We start from the raw sequence: 21,317 nt of genomic DNA on the forward strand, positions 1-21,317 counted from the left end.
TCAATGTCTTGGTTTGTTTGAATTGGGAATGATTTCCAATTGTTTCAATTAGGAGACCTTTTCAGCTATGACTTAAGGATGTAAGAGTCAGCAAATGTCTGGTTCTTCAAAACTAACAATTTGGTCAAATGTGTATTTATTTAGCTAATTTGGTATTTATATGTAGTAATTTATATCTCGGGCCATTTTTAGCTGAATCATTCAAACTCTGTTGACATGGCCAAAAAGGTTCCTTTTTTATTCTGATTGTCAAGTACGTTCTCCAGAAAAACATTTTTTCTTCCTGACAGATAGTGATGCCATTGCTTTGAAGCAATTTTACAGGCCATCCGACTGCTGCCAGTACAAACAATATACATGCAAGAAATCAATCCCTTCCCTGCAAAGCTGTCCTACTGGCCACAATTAATCGAATGAGCGAGCTAGTGCCAATAATCTATAGGTAGTGATTTGCACAGGAGGTTGCTAATCAGATTTTGATTGGCTGAATGAGTCCATGGGGAAAAGCATTAGCATCCTGTAAGTGCTGAAGTGCCTCAAGAAGTTATTTTTTCTTATTTCAAAGCACATTTGAAAGTAGTTAGAAAATATCTCTGAACTGTAAACATCAGAGTAATTTAATGGTACTCAATGGTTAATGTTTTATTATTATTTCTACAGAATGGTAATTTGAAAGGTGCATAGTTTTAACTGAACGTTAATAAGCAATTTATATATATATATATATATATATATATATATATATATATATATATATATATATATATATATATATATATATATATATATAAAATATATATGCACATTACTTAAGTCCCAAAGGCACATTTCTAGTTGCATCACAGGTTAGAAAGGTTATTAAGTTGATATAATTTTCCAACAAAGAATAAGCTGAACTTAGTTACCCAACAACAAACAAGTGTTTCTGTCTTTCTTATAGAGTACCTGGAGTAACAATTGCTACAGATATAATCTGTGGATTTCCCGGTGAGACTGAAGAAGACTTCCAGGACACTTTAGAACTTGTGAAACACTATCGGTTTCCTAGTTTATTCATCAACCAGTTTTACCCCAGACCCGGTACACCTGCTGCTAAGACGGAGCAAGTTCCAGCACATGTGGTAAGTGGAGACCTAAAAATTATTATGGAAATGGTTGTTAAATGACCACATTGGTTCAAAATAATCTGTATATTGTGTGTAGATTTTCAGTCATGTGAACTGTGGTGCACCTCTTTTCATCAAAGCAGAAGAATAAAGATCATTGTGAATAGCTGTTAAATCTTAAAGTGTTGCAAAGCTTAAAGTCTAAATTGAGGATGCTAGGAACCTTGGATCTGCTGTAATTCACTTCCATTTAAACTCTCAAAAAGCTGTTTATTTCAGCTATTCTTTATAAATCTTAAACTCAGTTTAATTTGGCAGGTAAACTATACTGTGGGTTTTAAATGACTCTGAAAACAAAGCAAACAAACCCTTACTGCAACATCATGAATTTAGTTTGTACTAAACCCCCAACCATCTTCATGCTGACAGAGGTATCACCTTTTAACACAGAGACCATCTTTTCCAATTGTGCTGCCCTGAACTTTAACATCTAACATGCTGACCTAACCCTGTAGTGACAGTAATGTTACTCTTGGGTCCTTTGCAATTTCTCTGTGCATAATGTGTTCAGACCTGAAGCTGAACATTCCGATCCATCCACACATATTTCTAACCTTCACAATAATGAACACAGAATGGCTTAGAAAAAGGCCCAATGAACCCTTTTAAAGTGAAGGGCAGCATGAATGAATTTATTAAGATTGTTGATGCTGTTTTCCTATTTATAACACAGACCTTATGCTCCAGCTCTGCATAGAACCCAAACATCTGCTTTTACAAACACTTTGCTAACTCATTATGATCATGCAATCATGTTTATTTGATATAATAGCAACTGCGTGCTGCATATTTTTTACCTTATGAAAGCACAAAGTGAGTTGCAGTTAGTATCAGAATATATTTGCATACTTTTAGGATCTATTAAAGAAAATGTGTTTCCATTATTTTTACTAGCTCAGCATTGATAGGGGTGCAGTTTGTTTTGCTTAGTCTAATAAGCCTAAGTAATCATGCACTGAAAATGTGGATTTTGACTTTCAATTATGAATGACTAAAAACAATTCAGCATCATCTGTTCATACTGCAGATTAAGAGCAATTTGTATTCTAGACAGAACAAGTTTCTTCCAAATGAAAAGTATAGAAACATATGAAGAAAGAACAGTGTATGCAGAGACATCTGCTTTTACAGACTCTGTCAGTTCATCCGTCCGTCTGTTTATATTCAAGTTCTGACCACCTATTAAAATATTAATATTGCGAAGTTTAGTTTTAAGTGGTTAAATAACATTGAGGAGTGTGAAAGCAGTATGTGTTCTTTTTTTTCCTCTCACCGCCTGCAGTGACAATTAATAGCCAAAAAGACTGTGAAGGAATTTTACCTTTTTGGCATCTTTTTTGTTATCACAACAAAGACCACAGCACATTGTCATAATTTTCAGAAGGGTCAATTCTCAAATAATCTTTTTTATTTCTATCTTTCTTTCTTCCCCAATCTATTACTCTCTCTCTCTTCCTCCTTTCTCTCTGAAGTTTCTTCAATCAGCTCTTCAAGTGTCAGATTGACATATGATGGCTTCTGCAAATATTGTCAAATCAGAACTTTTAAATGTTATTTTTAATAGCTTGAGGCAGTAAGTTTCTTTATCCATTTCATTTAATGCACTCCTGGAGATAAAGTGATTCCACATTAGCTGCAGAACACAGCTACCAAATGGCTGCTTGGTGATTGTAATTGTGAGTTTATTATCACCAGATTCGGAACATGGAAAGGTGAGAGTGTCATAGAAAAATGTGTTGTTTGCAGGACACCTGCTACAGTGGTTAAAGTGCACAAAACCAAGCTTCATCAATCAGCATGCACCTGTTTTTCCTCCCATTCATGGACACCCATAACACAGCGAGCGGTGGCAGCAAGGCGACATCTAAACCGTGTAGGGTCAGTCATTAATAAAGTGCACCAGATGGTTTGTCTGGAACACAACTGTGTTGAATAACCACAGGAGGGATGGATGGAGAACTATGTGGACTGGGCAGAGTGGCCTGGGAAAGACAGAAACTCTGAAAAAGGAAGGCTAAAAATAAACCCTACAGTTATGATGGATGGAGAGAATAAGGAGAGATGGAAAGCAAAAAATACAGGAATTTGTCCTTAGCGGGGCATTTAGAAGTGACTTGTGGCCATTATGTTGTGTGTTTATCGACCTTTATTTGCAACTCACACATGAGGATTTAGTAATTGCTTCACTGTATGGTGTTTTTTAAGCTACACTGATGAAATGAATTAGATTTATTTCAATTTTATTTTCTGGTTTGGTTGCATTTCACCTTTCAAAATTTTTTTTGCACAAACACTTTCAGTTTTAGAACTGATATTTTAACATCACGTCGAATTACAAAGGATTTAGGAGAAAAAAAAAACAAGGTTGTTATTTCCTTAACATAATAAAATACAGTTACAGTATATCAAATAAAAAAGAGATTATCACCTAAGTAAATTTGACATAGTAAAATAAATTAACTTGTATTGAGTCATCTACTGATTTATTACATGGAGAGGAAAACATTTAGTTGATTTATGTTGATTTTGATGATTACAACCTACAGCTAATAAAAACCCCAAACTCAGTTTCTTTGAAGATGAAAAAGGTGCATGAAAATGTCAGCCTTCTGAAAAAGTGTTCACATACTATGCAGTGTATTCAAAGTATGTAATTATATTCTGAGTCACAAAATACACCTTCTTTCCACACCTAAAGAATTAAATCACTTTAAAAGAAGGTGTATGACAACATGATGTACATTAAAAATTTTTAAAAAGTATCTCATCAGGACCTGTTATAAAGAAATTACACATTTGTAATTTGTTGTTGACAAGCAAGATCATTGTCTTCTATCAGACTGGAGTTGGAGGTTGCAAAGCAATATCTAATTTTAGAAACAAGATTAAAATCAAAGAAAGTTGAGTGTTTTTTTTTAGGCAAAACTGGTTGCCCTAGTCAAAATCTGGGCTTGAACTCACTTGAAATTTTGCAGAATAGCATTAAACATGCTTGAAAACAATACAATGCAATTGGATTAAAACAGTTCCGCAAAACAAGAGTTTTCCAAACTGCCTCCAAAATGATATGATGCTCATTGCCAGTCACAGCAAACACTTAATTCTACTTATCTTCGTTAATAATTGTGACCAAAAAGTAAAAAAAGACGGAAGCAGCAGGTGCTTCCTCACCTCATTCTAAAGCAAATATCTTAGTATGTGCAATGTGATTTACTGATAAACACAAATTCATAAAGAAGGAAATGCAGGAACCTAACCAATCAAGTAGCAAGAAAAACTGTCCACCTGCTATGAAGTCCAGGTGTTTGGTAGTTTTTCTGTCCCTAACCTTTTACCTGCTATAATAAATGATGTATGAGAAAACATTGGATGCATGGGAGAGTAGACACAGATGGAGAAAATAGGAGACCACAGGGGTGGAAGAAGAAAAAGGGTCATGTTGAGAATAAAGGAATGAGAGTGCTATTAGCTTGGATCTTCATAATCATCCCATAGGGACCAGAACTTAGCCTTGATAAATGGACTTAGTGAATGGATGCTGAGTGTGTATGTGTGTATTTGAATGTGATGTGTAGAGAAGTAGCAGCTGCAGGAGGGAACAAGGAAAAAAAATGTGATAGTTGATTAGCTTCTCTTGTGGGACAGTGTTTTTAATTTCCCCAGGTTGTAATTGGTTAAGAACTCCATTACCCATGAGGCACCGATGCAGCAGCTGTCAAAGTTAAACAGCTGGCCAGCCACTAGTAGCGCTATCTTCTGGCTTATCATTTATCTATGCCTGGACACAGACATAAGCATGACTGCATGCTTAATTTGTTAATGTGCCAAAACCTTCTGACATGTATCAAGACAATAGATAACTCTGAGTTAAATGTAGCTGACCAGACATAAAGTCTAAGGCTAATGATGACGTTTTTGTCTGGGTTCTTTATTTAAAATTATATTTTTAAAAGTAGAAAAAAACAATTTATCTTTAATTTCATGTGATCATTTCTGGTTTCTGCTGCTCATGAGGTTTTATGAGCAGAATCCAGCATTCTTAGTACATATGTACTGATTTTTAATGGAGAACTTAATTATTGGGTTAACTGAAGTGCTAAAAAAAGCATACAGAAATTACATTTATTTTATTTTATTATTATTATTATTATTATTATTATTATTTCAGCTTTGTTTAACAACTCTCCTGTAATGTTAGTGGCTTTGTTTAAAAGTTATGCAAATTGTTTTATTTTGTTTTTGTTTTTTATTCCTTCAAGTTCTTTGTTTGAACTTAGATTGCTTGTTCACGTTTTTCTGGTCAGTCTTTGTAGCTGACCTTGGTACTGTAGTATGTATATAACAGCACAAACAAAAAATCATTTTAGAACTAAGTGTAAGATGGGTATGCATTGCAGTCATTTATAGATAGTAATAATATTGCTTATGCCAAACTGTGTACAGTAGCACAAACAAATGTAAGGAATTTAAGGAAAATACGAAGTGCTTGGTGTTTGTGGATTTTAGGCTTAGGTTCTAATGATTGTCATTATCTGAAGATATTGACCTCCGTGCTTCATTAGAGGTTATTAGTTCCTTTTCGATTTTTACATACTGTAGTGTTGTCATAGTAAACTCTCCTCAGCATTGAGGAGGGATTAAAAATAGTCTTATGGTAGGCTATTTTTTTTTAATGAGGTTTGTTTTAAACTGGCATTTATCGATGAGCGCTAGGTTGATGTGGATGTAAGGAATTATTCCCAAACTTTCACATAATTGGGGTCAAAGGTTTTCAACTTTTATCTGAGATAGACTGACAAGTCCTTAAATAGACTTTACACTAGTATCATTTATTGTTCTGAAAAAAATTATAAATTATGTATATGCCTTATTATTACATGTACTGGTTTAGAAAATGACACAAAATCTGCGTCTTCCTGTCACTGTAAGAAATGTAATTGTGCTAAAATATAATTATATAAGGCTGTGTAAACATTTGGTATGCATGTCTATACAATTCGAATGAAAAGATTTTGATGGTAATCATCAGGTGTTGACAAAACCTAGCCTGTAATAACGTTTCTCCTACAGTTGTGTATCTCTGCAAACAGAGTTACAATAAAAGTGATGAAAGCATGGCACAAGAAGAGAAAATGGTGTTGAGGAGTAATGATTGTTCTTATCCAAGGTGCTCCCAGCAAAAAAATAAATAAGAGAGAGATCTAGAGAAATTGTGTATGGTCAGACTTGTGAAGAGAAGGATGTGTAAGATAGTGGAGACTGAATGATTAGTGAGTTTTTGCCCTCTGGAAAAAACAAAAGGAGTGATGGAGGGGGGAAAAGCTCTGAGGAACATGAGGAAAGTAAAAAGAAAATGAGTTTAAAAAAAGGATTTGGAGATTGTGAAAGGCCTTCTGGCAGAAGAAGAAAGAGGGAAACACACAAAAACAAGAATGGGAGGTTGAGAGAGATGATAGAAAGACAAGGCCAATGATTACAGGATTGTGTGGATCAGAGGAGCCTTATGTGAGTTAGAGATGAGTAGAAATACACTGCAGGGGAAGCAAGAGGAGTGAAGAAATGCACCGATTGGAGGAATACACGTTAGAGCAACAGGCAATGGGAGAATTGTTGGAGAGTCTCAGAAAAGGGAGAAAAGTGTACAATTCAAAGGTCTATCCCCTATAAAATACTGTGTTCTTAATAGATTAACGACAACCTTCATTCCAACTTTTTTATTTTCAAAACTTCTTTGTTTACTTTTCCTCATAGCCATTCTCCATCTTTCTAATTTAAGAACAATATCTCACCGTCATGTCAACCTTACGTCTCTGTCCATCTCTGTTCACTTGACCACAGATACAGTGCCATTTGAAAGCTGTTGTTTTCTTCTTTCCCTCTCCATTGTAGATGGCAAGAATCTGGCTGTCTTTACCTACCCTCAGGCTGCATATGTCTGTCAAGCTATAATGATGGCTGTGTATGAAGGCATGCAGTATTGACTAAGGTTGTCTTTCCAGTATATAGGATTTTAGAATTTTATAACAGTAAGTGTATGCACCCTTTAGCTGGAGAAATATGTTCATATATCGTCCTCATTATCAATCCCTGTAACTGAAGCAGTGTTGTGTAACTGACTGCTTCAGAGAGTTACATCTTCCATGATATTACACCTTACAGAGACGCCAACTTTGATGTAGTTTACATCAGGTCCTGACCCGGCCTGAGCCCTTAGATTTTGTGTCCGAGTCCGATCCAACTCCAAAATAAAAATGTAATACATTTTTCTGTACATTTCGCTTACAGTACAATACATTTGCTCCTGTCCAGGACTTCTTTGTTCAAATCTGATCCAGTTACACGAGTATCTATTAAGACCAGTACTATAGATCAATAAACCAGAGCGCATTTACTCAAACATGTAGTGTTGTTTTTGTCCTGGTGCTGTGTAAGCTCATATGAACAAACCACATAGTCATTGGCTTCAATTTGTACACATATGTTCGGTTGTATTTCCGTACATAATTGATTACTACATAATAGACCTCAGAACAATTCTTACATGCCTGTTTTCATGATCTTTTTAGCAGCAAAGCAGCGAGAGTTGCAGGGTTGGGAGATGGGAAGCAAAACACATTTGATAAGAAAATGGTGGAAAAAAGCTTCTGTTGTTTACTTTGTGGCTTTGAAAAGTTTCGTCCAGGGACAAGAGTATCATAATTGTGTGATTTACGTGATTATTCACAAGGAAAGGTGGGGTTTCATATGATTGGCCATGAGATTGAGAGCATAAACACCAAATTAGATTTGGTGCTTTTTTTATGTCAAACTTTATTACCTTAATGTTAATTTACAATCTAATTTTTAAGCATGCAAGTTTGCCACCCAAACATTTCTGGCAAACACAAAATTGTTAACTGTTTTCTTGGAAAAAGAAGAATAAAGGAACTGGAAATAAATAATACTTAAATTTTACCAGCAATCAGTTTGTTTTCCTTGTGGCATCCTTAGAGAAAATCATCCATATAGGAAAACAATACATCTCTCCTTTTTTTCCAAGAAGAAATCTTTGAGTGTATCTTTGAGGAGTGTTTCCATTAAGTCTGCTAACCTAGGTCAACAGATCTGACTAATTTATTGGCGTCTGCCATGTTTCTGGTGAATAATCAGTCTTTGCAATAGTTTGTTAATTCTGTGTTGCAGCAACAAGCCGTAGCACTCACAACATCTTGATTGACGGAGAACTCCGGCTCTTGATTCCTGATTCAGTTTTAGATTTAAATCATTAATCCGGTAGGAATAAGGATCCGACCAGTTGTGTCCACCTAACAGTGTCAATTGGATCCAGTACCAGTATTGAGTTTGATAAAGTCAATCTTTGCTTTATAGCTGTGATTTAAAAACAATCAAGGACATCTAATTTAAAATAATATTAAAAAACAATTTTTAAACTAATGTGTTATTTTTTCTTCCTGCAGAAAAAGCAACGGACTAAAAAACTCTCTGAACTCTTCCACTCTTACAACCCCTACGACCACAAGGTAAGATTTAGTACTTTTCTAGTTCTTTTGGAAATTTTCATGGTATTAGATTTAACTTATTTCTAGTGTAAAACACTGTAAGTCTTCGCTACTGCCAGGACAGTGTTGTATAAATTCAGTCCATTTACCATTCAGTCTGTTTTCCTAAATTTGAAATGTTTTTCAGCAAATTATTTTCTGATCACCATCTGTTTTTCTTTTGATGAGCATGTCCTTGAGTGTTTAGCACCACTTCCACTAGAGCAGAGGTCATTAATCAGAACCAGGCAGAGCTGCCGTAGGTCAGCATCACCAGCATTAGATTACATTTATAGTGGCGGTGAGTTTGTCTCCTCAAGATGGCCATCTGTTGTCAACAGTTTAGTGGATGAGGACAGCATAAGTGTTTGTGCCTGATTGCATTGTGAAAGGCTGAAGTCAGAGATTGATCTAAATCATTGTCCATGTACTTCTGCATCTGTCTGTGTTTGAGTTTCTGTGTACGCTGCATCACCTTCCATATTTTTACACATTTATGTTGTTGAGACTATTGTGGCTGAAGTGTTTCTGCAGAGCTGTATTCATTAAGTGAATGCCCTAATGTAGCATCATAGTGGTTGTCACTGAAAAAGCATGTCGTATAAAAACATAGGTGTGTTTATTTATTTATGGTTAAAAACAAGGTTCAGTTATACAAAAAGATACATTTTATGAACCGAGAATAAAGCAATAAAGCAGAAGAAGGAAAATATGTCTTGTAGGACGCATAAATGTTTTAAACAGATGTATGATTGGACGCCACTTTGGCAGTGAGTCTATGTTCCGTTGCAAAGCTTAAGTTTAATTTTGTTTTTCTTTTACGCAGTTTCCTTTCTGAATTTGAACCCTGTGGTGCATTTTGTTCCACACTAATTAAAAGAATTCAAGAAAAAACATGTTTCTGCTTTTGCAAGCATTCATTCTTGCCTCCCACACAAAGAAAGAATAGAAGATGCACACAAACCGTCTTCAGCAAGCAGCATAGAACACGGAGTCACATACAAGCATCCATAATAACTGAACCCAAAATTAAGAATTGAGCCTAGTTAGTGAAAAATGTCTATAATTCATTAACACATTTGTGTCTAAATCAGCTACTTGGTATTTGTGAGCTTGCTCACTAATCAGATATATTGAGAAATGGACAGTGTTGCATGTTGCCTTATTGAACCTGCTGTGCTGAGCTGCTCCATCTCACAAACATCATTCCATTCTTAATTTGTCTTCCTCACTGACATGCTTTGTGAACATTTTGAATATACTTCTACAAAAATAAGTAAATGCCTACATAAAACATTGACATAAGTGGTTGATCTACAAAAAGTCTAAAAGTTGGAAGTTTTGCATTTCATTTTTTAAAATGTTGAAAGTAGTCAATATTTTAATAAAATTGATAGTAAAAGTGAAACATTGACATAAAGAATATCAACCCTTTTAGTTGTCATCTTTTCTCAAGTTTTTCAGTAGGAATAATCATCAGAATCTACTTAGACCTCTAAACCTATTTAGAGAGATCTAAACAAATTTAGATTTTCTTTTAACTAAATGGTTTCTCTCCTATTAAGACAATAAAAAATCTCATATAATGATTGTTTGTATTTATCAGGTCTCTATTTGAAACTTCTCAAAATAAGTTTCAGTTGTATTGAAAATTTTAATATTTTCCTGAGTCTCTAGCATAAAAATTAAATTGATTTCACTGACATTGTGATAAATTAAAATTTAGTAGTTTCAAAACCACTTTCACATGCAATTAAAATTAAAATGATCTCGAACTTCATTCATTACATCCATAAGCATTCTCTTCCACTTTATGCTTATAAAACATCTGGAAAACTCCCGATCATTAGATCTGTTATACATGAGTATACAGTATCTTACTTGTCATATTTTTTTTTATTCTTTTACGATGCGAAAGCCTCAGCCATATTCTTCTTCCATACATAGTGAAAATATGCAAATAAATCTCTTGTGTATATATATATATATATATATATATTCCAAATTGAACCCTTGAGCCATGATTTAATAGCAAATCTCATGTCAAGCATGCTTCCTTAGCATATCAACCACAGCTCTGCCTGTCCTTGCTCGTGTCCATACTCTGTGGAAATGCTGAGCAGATCAGCTCTTATTAAGCCCAAAAACCCCTTTAGATAAAAATAAAGGATGTCTGATAAGTTCCTTCATTTTATGTTAAGTTCCTTAGGGTGTCTGGCTAAGGTTATGGTTTATATAAGAATGCTATTCTTGCCTTAATACTTTTTTGTGTGTGTGTCTGTCTTTGTGTGGTACTGAGACACTGGGCCAAGATAGGAAGAAGGTTCTGACATTTTAAATATGTTTTTAAATAACATCTATCTTCAAGGCCATAATTAAAGAGGAAGTTGTGGAAGCTAAAAAAGTACAATTAAAAGAACAAAGTATTCTCTCTTTTTAATTTCCTTTGTGATTTTCTTTTGTTTTTGTCTTTGTTTCGTTTTTCTTTGCCTCTGCATTTTGAACTCTGGGCTAATGTGTGTGTTTGGTTTTCTCCTGTGTGTTTATATGAATTACACTTGCTCTTCTCTATCATGTGTGTGTTCAAGGGATTGGAGAGTGTGCTGGTGTGTGTGTATGTGATGATTAATGTGAGGTATCCTTTAGCCAGATGGTGCTGAACAAGGCCCATCCATCAGCATTGAAAAGACCACTGGGCAGAAAGCTGGCAGAGCACTTTGTCTAGGGCCAATGCCCCCACTGGACACACACAAACACACACATGCAGACAAACTATACACATGAGATCGTAGGCTTTGACTCTGTAGCCCTCTAGGCAGTCATGGAAACAAGTGTTGTGATTTCAAATGAATGGTTTTGCTTGTTTTGTGGCTGTGCCTGTCCTACATAAGTTGTTTTGCTGTACTGATAACAGCAATACTGGGATGGCACCTAGACCTGTCAGGTATTAACGGAGCACTATTCATATTGTGATTGTTTTTGCAAATCAGTTTTTTGTGTGCGTGTGTTTAAACCAATTACTACATAAAAACCTCAGAAATGCACCAAAACATTGGTTGTTGACCAGTATCAGCCTCCTGAGCATTCCCCTTTCCTCCCCACTCCTCTGTGAGTGCTCAAAACTACAAATCTTTTTTATTACTATTTTATTGTATTTAATTTAATATCTGTGGAGAAAACAGAATGAACAAAGTAGATTTTTGTAGAAAGATCTATGAAATCGTTGTAGAAACACAACAAGGCTCTCACATTCGTCTTAAATAAAATTAATGCAATTTCCAAAAAGAGGGCTGACTCTTTACTGTTGGTCTATTTGTTTTTTGTCTTATCAAAAACAGGAACGTGGTTTGGCTTTCCTCAAAAACATTTGAATAAAGTTATTGGGTCTGCACAAATCTGCTTCTGATTATAAGCCATGAGAAGTTTGTGACACAATTTATTGTGAAATTAATATAAAGGCAAATGGCTATGTAAATAAGACAAAAATAATTGAGGAATTTTTAATTTCTCCTTTATTAAAAGGTTGCTCAAAAATATTCATCTCCTTCTACTGGCTGTTCTGAAAGGTCAGATTTGTTCAGTCATTGAGAGCTAAACAAATCAATCTTTGGTTCAGTGCTATCATACTGCATCAACAACAACTCTCCTCTTTTTATGATGTGGTATTGTCTTTTTTGATATTAAATAATTTAGGAAAACTCGACCAGGAAGACTAAAAACATTTTATAAATGCTGTTTTTCCATATTTTAGTATTATATGCTAAACGTTGATTGATACACCTTTAGAAATAAAGAATTGCTCTGTGTTCAAACACCTTACATTACAAAACCAATTTTCAAAAACATTTTGTTTTCCTTTTTCCGATTCCCTTCCTTTGTACTGAAATTCTGGATTAATTTTATGTTTTTATTTTTTTTTTTACTTTTGCCAATCAGAAGCATTTTCAACCTTTGTATTTTGAATTTTTAGAGTTTAATGGAAAAATAATATGGTGAATTTCAGCTCCACAGATGATTAAAAGTATTCTTGTGTGTTGTTTGAGAAATTCTTGTGTGTTGTGTGTTGTTTGAGAAAACACACAGACTTCTGTCCCTTTGCGCCATCACTGTGTCATCTCGTGTAAAGTAGTACTCCCTGAAGGCTCTGCCCTTCCAGGTGGAGTTTGTGAGGCACCCATCATGCCTAAGTTATTCTCTGCAATGTTTGTGACTGTCCTGGTATTCAGCTTTTTTCTGGGAGAGCTAACAGGGAAGCCTCCTTTCTCACTGTGCAAGTCTCCCGAGAGCACACAGACCGAAAGAAACGCACATACATTCTCCACGCTGTGTTCATGGACCTGTATGACAGAGGTGACAGTTTTCCCCGTGGCAAGAGAGAAGGGACAAGCTGTCAACATGGCCCGCTGCACCTGCCCAGCCGCACAAGACACACACACATAGAGCAGGGAGGACAGAAAAAGAAAAATTGGCACAAGAAAGTGGAGGCGGCAGAAACGAGAGACGGAAAATGAAAGATTAACAAGATATAGAAGTCATTTATAGAAAATAAAACACTTAATTAAACTTGGTAAACTTCCCTCTCCTGTTGGTGTAAACGCCTCAGAGTAGCTGACATAATTATCTTATAAAGAAAGAAACAAAAATATAATTAGTGTGATAATTCTTTTCCACTCCCTAGATTTTTTTTGTAATATGTTCTACATGTTTTTAAAGGTAACAATTAGCATCCTTTTTCTTTTCCTTTTGGCATTTTAATTGCTTGTATTTTAGAATGAGTTTTTAAGCGGCTGTTTTTCCACTATTGTCACTAGCTAAGCTTTGTCTCCAATCTTGACATTTGTTGTAACATTCTGCTCTTTATTTTCTTTTAATGAACTATTAAGGGAAGATTATGGAATGTAGGATGTGAAAAATAAAACAATGTGGTTAATTTTGGCCTTCTTGGCTTGTCTTCTCTCAATCTTTCTGTTCTTGGCCTCCATTCAATACAGATATATTCTTTAACAAATGATTGATGCTTCTCACCCTACTAATTCAGTTTCCTTTTTGTTCCTATGTGGACAGTTTTTTTCTCTAGAACATTTTCAGTTGTTTTGAGATATCATACCCTGAACAAAACTTGACCTTGTTTTTCAATCTTTATGTAACCTACAGCAAGCGTGTACTCTGGTCATCTGACCTGAGAAAAAGTTATGAGACTAAATTAAGCTTCAGACATAGTATTATATTAACTAGTGACTATATGTTCTCTTATTTTTGACTTATTTATTTACACATGAGGAACAGAACCTTAAAGTTTTTAGTTTTATTTAAATTTTTTGTAGTACATGACTCATTTAATGTTAACAGAAATGAAATAAAAATAGAAATTCCTCTGTACCTCTTTCACCTCATACAGTGGTGTTGATACAGGCTGCAAAGTCCATGAGGAAAAATCGCACTAGTCTGAAAAGTGCTACTTAGTGCATTCACACAAATCGACGGTTGTTAGAAAGCTACTATGTGTTGCCAGTCAGCACTAAGTGTTGAGAAAATAATAATTACTGTTTATACATTAAATGAAAACTTGCTGCATGTACTGCCTGATTCTGTAAGTGTAATAGGTTTATTTCTGCTATGTATTCGGACAGGGTGAAGTGCACATATTCATGTTTTTCACATCAGTCCCAGGTCACTTTCAAATGTAGTTCAAAAGGCTCAACGGACATGTGACTTTTCATCACTTCAATCGTTATATCACTGAACCAGAGAAAGCAAGAAGTGGTGAGATGAAATATAAACAGTAAACACAACAAGCATAGCAAATGTATGATTGCAAGATCCCACTGTGTTTTTGCCTGTTCGGTTTACTCACCCTGCGTTTAGCACGTCTCTACTTACATGGATGTCACGCAGAGGCAAAAAGAAAAAAAATCTACAAAATAGTTGCGGCATTTATTCAGTTTAAACCGTGATAGTCAAGCTTAAGTAAAGTAGTTGTCCCATACATTAATGGAGTTACAAAACAGGTTTTGGTGAAGACTGTCAAGAATATTGGTTTTTTTTTTTTTCTTTTAAATTTGTCATAAGTGATGTGGTCAGACAGAACATTTACAAATTCTAGTATTTTCAAATACAAAATGACAAAAAAAAAGCCTTTGACTTTTTTGATGTCAGCGCTTTAGCCAACGTCAGTTAAATGGCTTTGTAGAACCATTGTAAAGAAAATGACATGTACTCTACTTTATGGACTATAAGAAATAGTCTACACTTGAATCTTATACTGTAAGAAAGATAGAAACAGAGAAAAATATTTAAAAACATTCCAGTTAAAAAGTTCTTGATATCAGTCTCTGTATTCAGGGCTCTTGTTGCACCTTCCCCTTCTTGTCTGCTTCAGCTCATTTTGTGACTAACATCTGAAATGAGGGGTGAGGGAAGCATTAGTAGGGAGGGAGAGGCAGAAAACAGAATGACAGAGGGGTGCTGGGCCTTGTGTTACTAAATGACTTCCTAGACAGGAGAGTGAATGCTTTCCCATTCAATCAAAAGGCCTACTGCTCAGCTGGGGGGGGGGTTTATGTGTGCTTTATTTTAGTTGAGTGTCTATTTCTTCTGTTTCATGCAGCTGCTCTCTTCTAACTTGTTTTATGTATATTCTTATATCCAAATACATGAATAACATAGACAATTTCTACACAGTATTTTCTAGCCTAATTGGATGAGCTGTGTTTATTATTGCACATATAACATCAGCAGTGTATGCATTAAAAGAGAAAAAAGCTAAATTGTTTTATATTTACTCTCAAAGACTGTAATCATGAATGAAGCAGTTAAAATAAATGGAACAATTTCAGTGTCCTGAAAAAAAAAGATCCACTGAAACAGTGCTACCTGGTTTTATGGAAGTGTTCACAGTTTTAAATAGTAAGCTAAAGGAGTCACATTTTCTTAATTGAAATGTTTCACAGTGAACGATGTTTGATTCCTGCTAACATACTATATTCGTTTTAAGTTCTGCCCGATTGCTTCTAGATGTGTAGATACACTGCACTGGAGATAAAGGCAGAACCACCACTAAGTTAAATCCATAAGTGAAAGCAAGATTTTAAATGGTGCTAAAAAACAATTTACAATGGAAGATAAGCCGTCCACAGCCAGTAAAGTGTGAAGATAAAGATCCCCACAAAGAAACTTGAGCAGTTTCTTTTTTATTTACGGAAGACAAAGTGGATTAATTATTCAGAGCTTGGCTGACTAAGTCATTCTTCTTGATAAAGAGTCTGTGACTTTAGATTTGTAAGACTGTGATAAACTGGGATTTCAGTGGAGGTAGTAGACAACATGCCCATTCTAAGTAATAATCTCACACTCGTGCTTATAAGGATGGCTCCCGCTGCCCTTTACCCCAGGTTTATATGTGTGGTAGCAAATATGCTGTAATAGTCAGTCTTTTTGGTAAAACAAGAAATGAAAGAGACTTGCATAATAACGTGGCTCTCAGATGAAGAATAAGCAAAGCAGTTCTTTTATAGAACCAGTTAAGAACTGGAACCTCTTTTGTGGAAAACCTCTATAATAGGAAAGTGGAGTTTGCTCCTTATTTTAAGCTCACCTTGACATGTCTAATCAAATCCAACAATATTTCCTATGACTGTAGCTATGCTCACAAAGTGGTGCTCATCGGTGAGAGTTAGAGCACAGAACTTGCCTCTACAAGCTACTTTAGTCATACGAAATTGCTTTTGGTATTAGAGGGCAGACTTTCAGCAGAGAACAGACTCCTGCAAAAATATACTAGAAAATTGATACACCTACAGGTAGAAACAAATCTGTGTCACAGTTTAAATATGGGACACAACAGAGGTTCAGAGGTACAAAGAAGCAACGAGAGGATTAGACAGACAATGCAGCTTATTTGGTCTAATTTAAACACATTACTACAGCAATTCTTTGTTGCGGTCTGCCTGAGAAGAAAACTGGTCATTTTATAAAAATTAATAACTCCATTTCATGTTGTTAGCAAATATATTAAATCCTATCTACACAGTGCTAAAAGTTTTAAACAGTAATTTGCTAAATTAATTTGCCTACATTATTTTGTTCAGACTAGACCTAACCTTATTTCACTTTATTTCAGGCACTTTTTAAAAGCCCTACTTTCTGGATATGTGTGTGGCAACAGAAGACAAAACTTTGTTTAGATTGCAATTGGAAGCCCAGACTCTGGCATTGAATTGTATGAAATGACAGTGTTGCATCAAAATTATTCTAACACAGATGCAATTTATTTATATTAAAACTCATTATGTATTGCCACATGTAACTAAGCTAAAAATAATTTCTTTTATCATAAAATGGAAAGCCACTTTTTTCAGTTTATTCTTCCTTCTTATCATCTTTGTTTTTCAGATGTTTGTAGATGGCATTATTAGGTTGAGAATTTATTTTTAAACTGTATTAACTACTGTATCTATTTGTGTAAGTTTTTATTTACGGGTAAGTTTATTTCATAGAGATAATACAGAATAACGTAGTGGAACAGCAGTCCCATACCTGTACCATTATCCCTATAGCATGAGCTAATTTGCAGCCCTTGTTTTAGGTTTGTTTTCATGTAAAACTTCTAATAACTAAAAGGTTTCCCATGTCATCTTGTGTCATTGTTTCTCCACTTTGCACAGCATTTCATACTTTCTATGCACTTGAAAGCTGTTCGTCGCTCTGTGTGCTGATGTATGAGAGCCAGACTTGTTGAAGGGAGGTGTGGTCGTTTGAAGTTCTGTCAGTGAAAAAGTGGACTCCTAAGCTCATTAAACAGCCAAAAGCATTTGGGATTTTCTTTCTTTAGTTGAGCTGACAGTTTTTTCTTTTTCTTTTGTTTTTTATGTTTGCAGGAAAAAAGTAAACAGAAAAGGTGAATGGGTGCAGGTGGGGATCAGACGTTTACCTCATGGCTCAGTTCCTTTGGCCACACCTACTTGTTTAATGGTTTTTTAGAGGCAAAAATAATAATAGAAATTGTCTTTATGATTGAGTATGTATCTGAAATTTTGTGGTTACAGTTTCATTTTCAGTGGAGTTATGCGGCAATCAAAATGTGCATTGGGGGAAATTATTTGTGCTGGACACATAACAATGGTTAATTGAATCCAGGTCAGTACAAGCAAATTACAGAAGATGGACTAAGTTTGAAAGTTGATACCAGTAGCATGGAAATGTCAAAATTTATCTTAATCTAGAGAATTATTTTCTTGTTCATTTAAGCCAGAATTCCAGTCACTGTACATTTTATTTTATCTTTCTTTATCAAATCTGCATAATTTAGTGTACTTTTTATTGATTTCAGATAGAAAAATAGCCGGTCCATAAATTTTTAATTAAGCTGACTTGGATTTATTTGTATTTTTTCTTTATGTTGGCTGATCTCAACCATCTGTCTTGGAGAGTATTTCTGTTACTAACTTTAAAAAGGCCTTTCTTTGAAGGGAGGGAGCAACACCCTGAGGGCTTGTCAGCTAACTTCATGATATGACGCTTCTGTTGAAAGAAACCAGAGAAGATCAAGTACTTAATGGCCACCTGTGTGTACTTTGTTATTGTGCTTGTAAATCCTGCCAAAACCTATCCCTCATTTAAAGTCCTTTTATATGCTTCCTCTTAATATTGTATGAACTTAATGTATTGATTGTATGTTATGAACTTGGTTTGAGTATTTAATATTTTATTTTGTGTGATTTATTCCTGCAGAAGGAATGAAAAGAGGCACAGCTGATCAACTCTAACATCTATCAATTTAAAAGTGCAAACATATTGTCTTGTCTCACGCAGAAACATCCCCTAGTTTTCACATTTTGCAACTGAACAGCCACAATCGTCACTGTCATTTATTTAATAGTGCATAATGCTAAGATGGAAAGAAACAGATACATAGATTGGTTAATGACTTGGGTTAATTGGAATGGATATGTGATTAGATTGAATTGGCTTTCTTTTGTAAAATTCCTTGAGATGACATCTGTAAATTATGTAAATAAACAGAATTAAACATATAATGTAATATTCCAGTAAGACCCCCTGTCTGCAGTTGGAATATGATAACTTTTTTATTTTTACTCTCATAACCAACACATAGTTTTGCCCAGTAACACTTTCACACATGTAAGTGTTGAGAATCGAATTTTAAATCATCTGGCCTGGGAGAAGAACAATCCTCCCCTTATTCATAGCCTTTTTGTTTAAAATGAGGTGAAAAATTCTAAACCTGTCACATTTGTTTGTGGACAGCTATGAATAATGTCAGAAAAACAGAAGTATGAAACGACAACAAAAAAATTAAAGGACAGGCAGAGCACTTCCAGTCATCTCCTCTCATGCAGAAGCAATGTGGTGCCCTGAGCGCAGCCCTTTCCAGGAACAACGGCATAAACAAATTAAGTTAGTGTCCTTACAGCTCTTTGTCTGTGGTTATCTGGAGATTTATGTGCCTCTGTTTGTATATGTATATGAAATTTCTGTTTTTCCAAACTAGCTTGGCTTAAGTTTTTTTATAGGTGTGTTTGTGTGGGAGAGAGATGGAGAGAGAAGTAGTCATTGTTTATATGTACGGTATCTCTGTTATGGCTCTAACGGGAAAGCTTGTCTGTCTTCATGTTTGTGAGTACTTACTGCATTCTGACTGCTTCTCTCGAAGGCAGTAAAAGTAACTCCAAGGCCATATTGTAATTACATTGCTTGGAGGGTATTTTTTCATCTGAATAACACATGTAGTGACAACAGTACCCGAAGCTACAACTGGGTTTGGACATGAGCATTAGATTTAATTTCTCAGAATGTGACAGAATGGACATTAGAAATGATTGCACCCCCTCTCTTTTTTTTTAAACTTTATTTAAAGACTGTTGACTGTACTCTTAAGCCGTACTTCTCCTACTTGAACTGAGAGATGCATTAAACTCCAGTTAAACTTAAAATTAAACTCTCTAAATTTAGAGAGCTTAATGCATCTAAACTGACTAGTTTAGATTAGTTGTGCTGGTCAGCGGAGGCACTCACTGTGGCTCTTGTTTACAGTGTCCATCGAATAAAAGAACCTGCAAAAACCACACTGACTAATCATTAAGTGTTCAACAAAAAGAAGCACTATGCTGAAAGAAAGTAAATTTTCTTAGTGTTTCCTTTTTACATTCCTGACGTTATTATGACAACTCGAGTTAGTATTCACAACAGCTTTTTTTGTTAGCTATTTCTGACTTTATCACCAGATGAATAGAAAGAAGCTATCTGAATTACCTTTTTCCCTTGCAGATTATTGTGCTTTTTGTATTTTATTGAAATCTTTGTATTTTATTTCTCTTTATTCAGTTACATGTATTTATGTCGCACCGCCTCACTTGAGACATCTCAGGGCCAGTTAAAAGGCAAACAGATCCAATACATATGAGCACACAACACATTTAGTTGCATAAAACCAGAGAACACCAGTTCACTCATGGAATAAAAATAATCCCTAGATATTTTGCCCTAGACTGGAGTCGAATAAACTATCATAACATTATTCTTAAGGTATAGTCTATTGTGGATGTGTTTTTGTGTCATTATTAATGCTTCCAGGTCTTATAAAAGTCCTAAGTCTTAAGTCAGGTTGAAAACTGTACAGTATTATGTGACATTTGATGAGAAACACTTTGCATAGTAATGCATGTAGAATGGTTTCAGCCTTTACTGAGTACATTTATCTATTTAATGCAAACTTGAAAAAATAACCTTTCCTGATAATTATGGAAGAGACGAATAACATGCTGAGGACTTATGGAGGACGCAGGCTTGTTTATATTCTGATGTTGCTGGACCCATTCTCTTGCATTTGACCTGTTCATTGGGAAACATTGACATTAGAGAATGACTGTGCATGCCCATTAGCAAGGTGGCTTTTAAAGTTGACATAACAGCAACAGTATCCTAGTGGATATGCAGGATTATTTATGTATCAAGTGTACCGCAGGCCAAGATACCTTTTGTGATGTGTGGCAGTATGGGCACAAATAAGTATATATTCAGTCAGTCACTATATGCTCTTAAGGCATGTGAAACTACTGTAATTGAAATTTATGACAATATTTTAAAATCTCTGAAAGCAATAAACATAGAGTATATGGACAGATTTGAATGTATATGTTGAGGAGACTGCTCAATTCAGATTCACAATGACTTAGACAACAAAGATCTTTGTGGCGTGCTTTTTGAGAACAATCACTTGATTGAACTGGTGTATAAGATTTATAGAACCTATTTTACAACTCAGACTCATGCTTAGCTGTTGCGGTGTGTGCTTTTCAATGGACGGTAACTATGAGGTTTAATTTTCAAATACCACTCAATAACGCTGAGTATTTAGTTAGACCTCGGTTGTTTGGCTTGTCACAAACATGAACATCAAGTTCCCACAGAAACAGACAGCCCTGTTTTTTTCATTGGCCTCTCTCTCTCTCTGCCATATGTCATGCAGGGGCCTGCATCTGCTGGAAAACAAACAGATAGTTACTAGAGATGTTTTTTTATGTATTGTGGTCATAAAACATTTGCATATGTATTCACTCACACATTGAAGCAGTTCTGTTTGGCCCCTGTCATT

General features: G+C 35.1%; 1 protein-coding gene across 1 annotated transcript in view; it reads left to right on the plus strand.

Moving 5' to 3' along the window:
* The window catches only part of cdkal1 (CDK5 regulatory subunit associated protein 1 like 1), a 193,291-nt gene that overhangs the window by 136,660 nt on the left and 35,314 nt on the right, over positions 1 to 21,317 (plus strand). Inside the window, exons 9-10 of the mRNA XM_023330649.1 lie at positions 941 to 1,121; positions 8,624 to 8,686. Of these exons, the coding sequence (XP_023186417.1) occupies positions 941 to 1,121; positions 8,624 to 8,686 (244 nt within the window). The remainder of the gene's footprint in view (positions 1 to 940; positions 1,122 to 8,623; positions 8,687 to 21,317) is intronic.

This window comes from Xiphophorus maculatus, chromosome 3 (genome assembly GCF_002775205.1).
Source record: "Xiphophorus maculatus strain JP 163 A chromosome 3, X_maculatus-5.0-male, whole genome shotgun sequence".
Taxonomy (NCBI): Eukaryota; Metazoa; Chordata; class Actinopteri; order Cyprinodontiformes; family Poeciliidae; genus Xiphophorus; species Xiphophorus maculatus.